The sequence below is a fragment of the Brachyistius frenatus genome, unplaced genomic scaffold (genome assembly GCF_029030835.1).
Source record: "Brachyistius frenatus isolate BFR_SWC_R1_liver_20210118 unplaced genomic scaffold, ASM2903083v1 Contig_11, whole genome shotgun sequence".
NCBI lineage: Eukaryota > Metazoa > Chordata > Actinopteri > Embiotocidae > Brachyistius > Brachyistius frenatus.
In genome coordinates, this window is record NW_027210610.1 from 2,599,827 (window position 1) to 2,611,558 (window position 11,732).

General features: G+C 40.4%; 1 protein-coding gene across 2 annotated transcripts; it reads left to right on the top strand.

Moving 5' to 3' along the window:
* The first annotated feature begins 2,563 nt into the window (after nucleotides 1-2,563).
* On the top strand, nucleotides 2,564-11,440 carry telo2 (TEL2, telomere maintenance 2, homolog (S. cerevisiae)). 2 transcript variants are annotated; one of them, XM_069691507.1, is made up of 20 exons: nucleotides 2,564-3,221; nucleotides 3,616-3,893; nucleotides 3,996-4,064; nucleotides 4,327-4,474; nucleotides 4,566-4,668; nucleotides 4,757-4,825; nucleotides 4,935-5,076; nucleotides 6,027-6,163; nucleotides 6,275-6,354; nucleotides 7,112-7,225; nucleotides 7,948-8,036; nucleotides 8,134-8,225; nucleotides 8,358-8,474; nucleotides 8,594-8,665; nucleotides 8,788-8,958; nucleotides 9,044-9,135; nucleotides 9,240-9,339; nucleotides 9,560-9,624; nucleotides 9,873-9,988; nucleotides 10,433-11,440. In XM_069691507.1, the coding sequence occupies exons 1-20, from the start codon at nucleotides 2,881-2,883 to the stop codon at nucleotides 10,570-10,572; spliced, it is 2,535 nt and encodes an 844-aa protein (XP_069547608.1). In that variant the 5' UTR covers nucleotides 2,564-2,880; the 3' UTR covers nucleotides 10,573-11,440. The 2 variants fall into 2 exon arrangements, 1 of the variants encoding a protein (XP_069547608.1); XR_011310628.1 differs by lacking the exons at nucleotides 9,560-9,624; nucleotides 9,873-9,988; nucleotides 10,433-11,440 and having other exon boundaries at nucleotides 8,788-8,953; nucleotides 9,240-9,326.
* Nucleotides 11,441-11,732: the final 292 nt, after the last annotated feature.

Below are 11,732 nucleotides of genomic sequence, written 5' to 3' on the forward strand. Positions count from 1 at the left end.
TTTTTTCTTCTCGTTTTAAATCACATGCAGATATTTATTCAAACGGCAACTCACACTCTGTGATCTGTTCTGCTGAAAATATGTTTGTACATTTTTTTGAATTCACCAGGGGAGATTGGTTCACAGGGAATGAATCTGTGGGAGAATTTATTGATTTTAAGAAGGAGTTCTATCGTTCTTTTGGGCGAGTCGCCATTGTGTGCAGAAAGCTTGAATGTGACCTGCTCAGAGATGGTTGTTTGTCGAGGTCCGCGCACTCTTCCTTAATGCTGATGTTGCTTTGACCTCTTCGGGGTCGTGATTTAGATACGGCAGAGTCCGCAGTTTCTGCCGTTGTCTTCCCAGATGGAGTCAGGTACCGCATGAAAAACACAGATTTTTCTTATTGTATATTTCCGATTCACTTGTTTGACTTCTGTTTTGACTGACAAATCATATACTATAACAACCTTTAGTGGAGTTGTAGGTTGTGAGACCTCATAATGTCGACATGACACCTTAAAAAAAAAAAAACTCATATCAGGCTTGCCGAGTTCAGCTTTCTGCCTTTTAGTGCGACTAAAGGTTTTCCCCAACAGATGTTTCTTTACTACACTTAATTCTCTCCCTGATTCATATTTAATTGTCTGTTTCTGACAGATAGTTTGATGACTTATCGGCTACAGTGTGATTAGACAGTGAGACCACAGAGCTGAAGGCAATTGCACTTTAACCAGATCTAATTTCTCCATTTCAACTCCTGCTTTTAAAATGACCAAAGATAGATGCTTGAACTTAAACTGATCACTTAATCTATCAGGGTCTGTGATCACGCTTTTGGTAACACTTCCTCTTCTTATAAATCATAAATCAACAGTCTTGTCAGCTTGCCCTGAAAAAAAAAAAAAACAAGAACTGGCCTGCTAGTCTAAACACTGTGCCTCTGCGTCTCAAACTTTGCCTCTAAACTAACCCGATAATGAGCCCGGGGGAAAGCACTGACCACGTGACTGTCAGTTTGTTAAATTATATTGATAAAACCTAAACTGTAAATATGAATTGTCATTTTTGTGGACTTTTTTTTTTTTCTTTCTTTCTTTCTCTCACACGCTCACTTCCAGTGTCCAAAGAAAGTTTGCTCAAGGCACAAACGTCACTACTGGAGTAGTGCATGGCTTGCCGTCATGTGACATGGGAAGAAATAAAGAGAATATTGTAGAAAAGAGAATCTGTAAAACTTAAATGTATTCCTATTTTCAAAGATAAATGTATAAATTATAACAGTATTGGTTACAGCTGTATATTATTTTTGAAGATCCTCAAAATGATCTAATCCTAATTGTTACTTGGGAACTATAATTTCAGTCATTGTAAAAAGAGAAAATTTTAAGGTAAGCAGTGAAAGTAAGATTAGAAAAATAAATGGAATAAAACTACCTGTGTTTGGTTGCCTCCTTTTTTGCAAGCTTTCACATTGCATTATTATTATTATTTTATTACTATAAATAGAATTGATTTGACTGAAGTAAACTTAACTTCCATCCTCCACAGTGACGGCGGGATCTCGGATGGTAAGTAACTTGAGATTAAAAGCAATGCTCTCCACTAAACTGTCTCATTGATGCCTGAACTCCACATGCAGACACTGTCTATCACTGTATTAATCACACAAATATTCCACTCCATCATTCCTGTGGTTCTTTGTTTTGGTTTGTGACTACCTCGTACATCACCAGTTGGTGATAACATCTGTCCACCGACCCATCAGCCTCACCTGCTGGTTGTGAACGTGTGCTGCTGGGCCCCTCGGCCACAACCTGTAAGTACGGGTTGTCTTCAGTACCTTTTATATACAGTTTATGCTTCGGTATTTTTAAACGTATTAATACCGTCACCAGTTAATCATCAACACTATATAATACCTCTCACAACCTCCACAGCTAAAGGACGGATGAAGTCCATCTGATAGCTATTAGCCACCATGTCAGCTGCAATAGGCGTTAAATCATAAAGATATATTTTCAGTGGTTTATTAATGTATTGAGTGTTCATGGGTCCACCTTTTTGTTAATCAAAACTCGGTTAATAGTCTTGAGAAATGTGCAGTTATTTGTTAGAAAAAAAAATACTAATTTAAGAAATAAAATTGTATTTTTTTTTCTATTTAAGTTAACAATTTTCCAGATATTAGTGAAGCTGTCATTCATTGGTAATTGCTTGCTGCTGCTGTTTCTCATCACCCACACTGACACAAATTTGTTTAGAGGTAACTATATGTATCAAACCTGAGTCCAAAAATTATTATAAGATGTCTTATTTGACTACAAAAGCCTTTATCAATTATTTTTATATTTAAAAAAAAAAAAAGAAATTTCTTTATGTCGCTGCTTTCATTTGACGTACACAATCTTAATGGAGTAAATTCCCGTTTATTTGATTTGTTAATCGATGTATGCCGTGATCATTATTCAAGTACCCGGAAGTGTTACCAAAAATCGTTGTGTTCTTGAATGTCACACGGGAAAGAGAGTCCCCGGAACCGATGATGTCCTTCTTGCTCACCACGGATGTATTTTGATGGCGCACACTAAGAACTGCGTGGTACCTCGGCATGAAACGCGAACTGATAGTAGGAGCAACCGATTTTCTCCCGAAAAAAATGATTTAGATTCACAATGACAATAAACGATGTCATTATAAAGTGCTGAAGTTTTGTTTAGTAAACATGTGCAGGTACGTATTTATTTTTGACCGGCTGACTGTTGAAGCTAATTCATTAAACTGATGGGACTCCAGCAGACTTCACTCTTCGTGGCATGAACAGTGTTTCCACGACGCTGCAGAAACGCTGCTGTTTGTCTTGGAGGAGAGGTGGTGTTAGCTGTTGTTTACTTTTCACAAATGGAGTCACTTGCCACGAGTACTGAGGGTCGACCAACAGTGGCCCGGTGTCTCCGGACACTCGCCTCATCCACGGACAGTGAGGACGTCATCAAGGCTCTTCAGACTCTCCACTCTTTCTTGGATGAAGGACCGCAGAGTAAAACCACGTCAGCTGAGCAGACGGAGTTCAGGAGAGCTCACTACACTCGGACTCTTCAGTTCCTGGTCAGCCACATGCAGGCTGACTGGTTGCACAGCCTCCCAGCTGCTCAGCGCACAGAGTTATGGGACGACCTGTTCCTTAAAGGCCCTCCAGAGCAGGCGCTGCTGGTCCTGATGGAGGCCATCGGAGAGCTGAGGTGAGTTGAGGACAGACGGGGGCATGAGTCTGGAAGGATTGCTAAATAGGTTTGATGGGGACGGGTTCAAGGCTCAAAGCGGCCGGGGAGCCTGCGCTTGTTGCCTGCAAAATATCCCAGAGAGCAACACCGCACAATCACAAAGGGACTTTAAAAAAAAAAAGAGATGCAAAACTCCTAAAGTGAGAAACACTGACCACAAAAAGTTGCAAAGTTACTCAAATGAAACACAAAATGACCTCAAAGACACAGACAACAATTGCAATGTCGGGGCGGGGGGCCTTTCACATGTTTGTGCCCAAGGGCCCGTTGTATCGTAATCCGTCCATGGGGATGAACACCATGTTTACTGTTTCCTCCATTTCCTGATACTGTTATTTCCAATCCACCACAGACCCACCACCAATCTGGACCACTTGATCAGCATCACAGAAAGGTTCCTTCAGAGTAGCCGTCTCGCCGACCTGCTGTGGTCCTACTGTCTGGGGGCAGCTCCCTCTGACTCCCTCCAGCTCAGGGAGGCTCTGCTGGGGCGGATCAGCGCGCTGCCGGACATCACCGCCAACAGGTTACATCGCAACAACAAGCCCCTCTTCCTTCCTCAGCAGTACTACCCACTATTGGCCACGGAGATGCTCACTGCCCTGGAGCGGACCTGCCTGGCACTCAGAGGTTGTTCAGCACCTTTTACACATTCATGACGGTTGTAGTTGTACAACTGTATGTGCCCTTTCTCACTCTGTCTGTGTGTCACTTGTATTCTGTCACTTGTAGATGGCACAGACTGTTCTTTGATGTTTGTGGCCCAAACACTTGGAAAAGTGTGCATCCAGGGGCACAGTGGTGAGTTCAATTACATTTGCAGGAAGATGTACAAATAATGGAGATTTGTAGTTACTTGTTTGTTGTGGTCAAACTTTAATTCTGCACTTAAAAGGCATAATTGTATTTCCTAAAATCTGTTTTGGGAGAAAGGAAATGGGGAAGCGATGAATTCTGATTGGCTGTTGACAGATGTCATATCAAACGTGTCTTGGCTTAACATTTTCTGTTTCATAACTTTTAAGAAATAAATGAACTCCTGGTTTATTTTGTCTTCATGCAGATTTGGTCCTGGCAGTGATGGCTCCTCGGCTGTCTGTCTGCACGCGCTCAGACATGGTGTGGCAGAGGGTCTGCTGGAAGCTGCTGGAGAACGTTCCTCAGCGTTGCATGGAGAGCGTGCTCACCGGGCTGGTGCAGGCTGTCAGTGGGTAAAGAGGCTGCAGGTTCACTCAGGCTGGGTTGATCGGTTTCCTGTCTGCCTTCACTGACCTCAGTGTTTGTTTGTCTGTTTGTTTTCAGGCCTGATGCTCTGGGCAGGCTCATTGGAAATCTTGTGTTAACAAATAAAAAGGCTCAGTTTGTCATCACTCACAAACTGCTGCTACTGCAATACAAGTATGAGGTAATACAGTAACACACCACCTGGCAGTAAATTGTATGTGTTGTAAATATCATATGCAGATGTTTTAATGAATGGTATTGTTTCTCAGACTCAAGTCTTGAGAACCGTTGTGGGTTACCTCGCAGCAGACCGGGATCGAAGGCCACTTCTTATCCAGGTAGGTGCATGGGAAGTTTGGCAGCCTAATGCAAATGATATATCATAATATTTTCTTAAATATAGTTACGATTTGACGTGTCCTTTTTTGTATGTGTGTGTGTTTTCAGGTTTTGCGGTCTGTGTCTCAGACCTGGGCTAATCCCAGTGCAGTGAAACACACTCCTCTGGAGCAGCAGATATACGTCAGTAAGGCCTTACTGCTGAGTGTGAGTCTGCTCAAAGACTCTGAGCTGAAGGAGCTACGCTCAGGTACAATAAAGACTTTGGCCTCAACTCACCCAATAAATCAACAGTTGCAGTGTACATTATTGACTTTGGACTGATTAACAAGCTTTGGTCTACAGGGCTGTTTTAATAGCCGGCGTACTTCTAAAGTATCTGGGTTTTTCTTTTAAAAACGTTCTTTCTGTGAGAGGGATACAATTATTGTCTGGCATGTTTTGGGTAATTTAAGAACCTGCATATTGCAGAAGAACATGGTTGACAAAATAAGTTTACCTCACATGTCCGCTCCATATCCATATTTATCCAATATATTATAACCGCCTTGGAGCTTTCACATGATCTTCATCAGCAGGTGGACTTCTGAACACTTGTCATAGATTTGAAGATGGTACATACTGATAACTTTAAACTAATAATCTTCAAGATTTTAATTTGAATAAATATCGTTTAAGTCATAATGTATTGCTGAAGGAGGCAACACTGTGGATTGAGCCTGTGGCCCAATGATGACGTGAAGAAGGCACTTGCATTTGCAGTATTCCCAACTGAACACGGGGAAAAACGGGAAAAAACACAAGTTGTCCACAGTTAAAGAGGCTTTTTCCATAACCCATCTGTGGTGGTTCCGCTCGAGGGACTGACTGACGTCACACAGTTGACACTGTTTGGATCTGTGAGAAGTGAAGTCCAAAAATACAACTGCAATTACTGCTTATCGCCATCAGTGCCGCCAAAGACAACAAAACAGAAGATCTATGAGATTATAACTTTAGGTACAAATCAAACATTAGAAAAAACGGTTAACTGTTGTTTCACCCAGAAAAGTAACTGCTGATACTAAGCTCATATCAAAGAACCTACTACTGACTTTACATGTATTTATGTAGTGAAATGTTCATATAATCCATATGAAGTGCAATATACTGTAGATTACTGCTTTCAGCTCTGTTCTCTGTGTGTTTGTGTGTCCTCAGACTTACTTCAGTGTATGCTAGGCGGCATGCAGAGCCACCTGGACAGCAGCGTGGTGCGTATCAGGCGTGTGGGCATGGTGGTCGGAGAGTGCCTGAGCTCCCGCATGGATATCAATGGAACCAAACTCAAATTCCAGGTACAGTCAGTGTTGAATTAAGTGGCTTCATTTAGTCCAGTTGGCGTCAGAACATTTGATGAACGACTTGTCTGAAATGCTACTGAGATATTTTGTGTCGTGCTGTTGTAGTATGATCAGGATGAAGAGACGTGTGAGCTGCTTTCTCTCATGACTCCTGTCACCTGTAATGAGCCTGAGCCTGTGAACAGGTAGGTGTGAAACATCGTTTACCTCAAGATGTGGAGGACTTTGTTTTTTAAGTGATGAGAACATAAGATCCACCCGTCTCATTAATAATCCTCAACAGGTTATACACTCTTATTATTAGGATTTCTAAACTCAACATTTATAAAATGAGAATTTGTACAACTTTAAAATTCTGATGAATCTTTAATGTTTCAATAATGATGCAACAGAAGAACAGAATAGCACCCCATTATAAGTGACCATTTATTTTTATGTTTCCAGAGGTCATACAGCTAAAACTCACTGTGTTGCAGATTGCTCACCTGAGATTGTTAAAAAAAAAATACATGTTCCTTTATTGTGTTAATGAGATTTAATATTGTTAATTAAAAAAAGTTCACAAAAAGTCAGTTTTAGGGCTGCAAATAGAAATGATCAAATTGATCAATTGATGTGTCTGTTATTTTCTCACTTGAGCCATCAGCTGTATGATTTGGTCAGAAAATGGTGAAAAAGTCCAGAACCCAAAAAACTCATTTCATTTTAATGGAGGACTAAAAGAAGTAGGAAATATTCACATTTAAAAAGCTGGAATCAGAGAATTTTTTTGCACTTTTTCATGATTAAAAAAAAAGACTCAAAACGATTGATCAATTATGTAAATAGTTGGCAATTCATCTTTTATTGATCAATTAATTGATTACTCAACTTGTTGCATTTTTTTCTCTATTTAGGACGAACTACCAACCAGTTATATTTAATGTAATCTATGATCCACAGAGTTGATTCTCCTTCAGAGACCAATGAAACGGTTCCATCTACTCAGAATGTGTCACGAGAAAGTAAATCAGCACCTCATTTGTCAAACACTGGTCAAGACTCTGACCTTGATAGGTAAGTATTAACTCTGTCTGTCTGTCTGTGAGGCTTTATTAGGGCCCGAGCACCGATGGTGCGAAAGCCCTGTTGTTATTAAAGCGATTATTGTTATTCTCCGTAAACAACTGCATTTTTGGAGGCTTTATCATACTCAAAAACTCATGAAAGTTGGTACACGCGTCTCTCCCGGTGAAAAATGTCTTATTTTCGGGGTTTCGGGTTTGTGTTGAAAATGCAGTCATACTAATACCAAACCAATCATTCAATGTGTCAGAAAATAAAAAACCTCATACAAAAACTCAAACAAAACTAACAAAAAATTAGTGTTAGTGTATAGTATATAGTATATAGTATAGAGTATATAGTATATAGTATATAGTATAGAGTATATAGTATAGAGTATAGCTGGGGCGATGCGGCTAAGTTTGATGTTTTGCCGTGACACAGGAAGTTGATGTTTAAGGCCAAACGATGCTCCAAACCTCATGAAACTTGCACCAACTTTCATGAGTTTTTGAAGATGTTAAAGCTGCCAAAAAAAGGCCATTTAAAAAAAAAAAATGTTTAAAGAAGAATAAGGAACGAGATCGAGAAAAGAATTAAAACTGCAAGGGGGAATATGCGGACCCTCGCGTGCTGCACGTCGGGGAGCCGCATATCACTGCTTGCAGCTTTAATTCTTTAGTTAGTATTTGTATAGACATGTGTTGTTAACCTCATGTCTGTTATTGATCTAGTGATGATGAGCTCACTCCATACGACATGTCTGGAGATCAGAAGTTCAGTCAGGCATCACCACCTCGCTACCTTCGAGACTGTCTGGAAAGTATGGCTCCACAGATTTAATCCTCCAATGCAGTTGTTTTAAAACGCTGTTTGTCTTGAACCAACTCCAATATTTTCTTATGTGTCAACCAATCCAGCATTAATGTCTTCTACGGACGCAGTGCGTGTGGAGCTCAGCTTGAGAGCTGCGGAGAGTTTGGTGCGGAGAAATGCCTTTGCAGCCAGAGAGGTATGATGGGAATAGAAAAACTGATGTTAGTTATTAAAATATTTCCTCTGATTACTCAAGGTTGAAGCTTCAATGTAATTTACAGATCACTCTTGACATTGCAGTTCATGTTTGTTTATTATGCTGTTTCAGATCAGTGTCCAGATGACCAAAGTGCTTCTTCACATGGAGGATAAATACAGCATTACCGACTTCTTGATTCTCAGACAGGCGACGATGGTGGCTCTCACTGTCACTGACTGTATTCCTGTACGGTTCTCCTTCACTTACAAATATCTGTGTTCCTCACCTCACCGTTTCATCACCATATTTTAAACATCCATTTATTCCTGGTTTAAATTAAACTGTGTCTCTGTGCTCTTTAACAGGTGATTAAGTATCTGACCTCAGAGTTTTACTCCTTGAACTACAGTCTTCGCCAGCGGCTCGATATCTTGGAGGTGAAAACAGCAGCTTTACCTCTTGTTAAAGGGCCTGTGTGCCTGCAAAGGATTTTGTTGTCTGATGTGATCATCTTTGACCCCCACGTAATTAGGAGGCGACACTTGTTTTGGTTTGACAGATCCTTGCCATCGCAGCTCAGGAGCTCTCCAGGCCAATCACCGACAAGAAAGATCCATCCATTAGTGCTGCTTCCATCACAGAGTTGACTCCATACCCCGGCGACAACCCAGTTCACTGGCGACAAGTGGTAGAGAAACGAATCCAAAGCAAGACAAAACGCCTCAGTAAGGTACTTACAGTAGACAGACATTACTGCCTTTGATTGACAGCTCACTTCTGAGGCTCTTTGTTAATTTGCTGTCTGGTTGCTGCAGGGTGCCGCACAGCCTGTAGCTAAGGCTACCCCCAACCGTTACGCCCCTGTCGCTGGACACTTCTTTTTCCCTCTGCTCAGGAATTATGACAAGTAAGTATATTCTTTTATGTAACTTTTTAATTCTCAACAGTCGTAGTTTGTGTGTTAAATTGTACAACGGAACTGTTTCAAAACTATTGATGCCTTTCTGTCAGGCCTCAGGTGACCTTTGACCTGCTGGGCAGCGACCACCTGTTACTGGGCAGGTTGATCCACACTTTGGGCCTCTTCATGCACCAGGCAGTCAATGCACCGGTACTTTCACCCATCAGTCCATGACAGTGTGGCATATTCTCAGTGTAGAGCTCAATATCATTGTTGTGTATATATGTATGTATATAATAGAAAATAACAGGATTGATTGCCAACTAGTTAGAAACACTCACCAGCCATCTTAGTTTACTGTAACTTTGATTTATATGTTGATATGTATTGAACACTACAATAAGATAAGGACTCCTGTTTTTTTTTCCAGATTGCTGCACAGATGGGATGTGCTTTGCTGGACTTTGTGTGGGCAGTGCGCTACCATACTGACCAGTATGTATTATTCATAACTGTTTGTCTGTGTGTAAATTCAATTTGTAGAAAATATTTATGGTCGTTAAGACTGTTGTGGTGTCATATTCCTTTTTATCTTCAACGTGAATTAACTGTTTGACTACAGCCCCGGTCAAAGAAGAGAATAACAGTAAACCTTAGCAAAGCGTAAGATCTGGAGTCTCTGGACAGGATGTTTTGTTATCTTATTTCAGTCTGAGCTCTAATCTGGATTCTCTCTGTTAAAGGATGGTGAGACGAGGCGTCCTGTTCGCTGTCTGCTCTGTGTTTCTGAGCATGCCCAGTCAAAACCTGCTGGTGGACCTCAGTGATCAACTGTTTGAGACCAGAGCTTGGCTGACAGGTGAAAAACAAAAAACATTGCTGGTTATAAATGTTCCCATGGTTCCTCTTTTTTTAATTTAAACAAACAAACACGTTTCAGATTTTCTAGATTATTGCCAAGAAAATATCTCCTTATGTTAATAGATAAAAATAGATAAACTATAAAACACTTTTTTGGAGGGCCCAAAGCTGCACCTGCATCAGTTACTTCTGTCAGCAATCTCCCTTCAGGAACTCACATTTATGCATGCACACACACAGGCACAGCTGGACTGAACATGTCTGGGAATAGATGAGGAACCAGGATGTCCTGTACTGCATAGCTGTTTATGACGTGACTGGCTGATTAACACCAGATCATTTTCTTCCATAGTTAAACTGAGATATTTAGACTTTCTTGCCGCTGGTTGTCACCGGCGCTCAGAGCTGCTTGTAATGCTTTTTGTGTTGTTTCTATGCACAGATGTAGCTGAAGGAGACCCTGACGATGACTGTCGGAATCTGGCGGTGCAGAGTCTGGTGCTGCTGGATAAAAGCTTAAAGAAGCAGCTACAAAATCCACAAGCACTGAGTCATGATCACAGCATCAGCAGTGAGCAATGAAATTCTACAAGTGAGAAGAACCACATACGAAGGGAGATGTATCTCTAATGTCGGTGGTCATTACAGCACACATGTCCTCGTAGCGACTTGAGCACTGAAGTCGGTGGAAATGGTGTTCCAGATATTTTCCGGAAGGATGTGCTTTTAGCTCAAGAGTTACTTATTGCAGGTGCTGCACTTTTTTTTTTTTTTTTTCATATCCTGGAACACACAGCCAAGCGGAGGAAAAGAAAGACACTCGTCTTCTCACACGTTTGTGAATGGCTTATAATATACTGTATAGTTTAGATTAATGTCTGGCTATAATTTATGGACCAAATAAGATATTAATACAATGAAGAAAAGGCTGCCATATTTGTCCAAAATACAACATTTTTGAAAAGTATTAAAAACTTATGTTATGAGGATATCCTTTTCAGCCTCTTTCCGGTACAGACACTTCTCTCTGAACTGCGGTTGTTTGTTTGCAAAGGAAATCCTGTGAATATCCACATGCACACATGCATTCACAAATTATGGAAAACCTACTACAACTTCCTGATGTCACGGTCAGTGGGTGTTCAAAGGGCACAGATGATCGTGTGTTCATCTGTACCCTCTCAAACAATGACAGTTTAAAATACACATTTGTTTATACTTTTCATCACTGGTGGCTTTGACTTGATTAGTATTAGTTATAAAGTTTTGCATTGTTTAATAGCCATCTGCTTTTTTAATGACTTGTTCAGGCAAAACTTCACGAATACTTCTCCTTGATTATTATATAAGTATAACAATTATAAATAAGGCTGAGAGTAGCTACGGCTACAAGTACAGAAACAATAGACATTTTTTGGGAATACCTAAATAATAATATAACTAAAACATATCTGGGATTTTTTTATTATTATTATTATTATTATTATTGGTGGAAATTAATGATGGGGATAAAAGATTAGTATAGGAAGTATATATTTGCTTGCTGGGCTAAAGAGATAAGTCACACTTATAACATAACTCTAGACTTCAGTCTTACTGTCTTTATTTGGGACAAAAAGGTACAACAGCTGTAAGGGGAAAAAAACAACACTGCAAACTTACCAGCTAAGTGATTCCAGGAGACATTAAACCCTCTGCAGTCCACTTCAAAAATCTAATTAAACCACATCTTCATTGTTTTG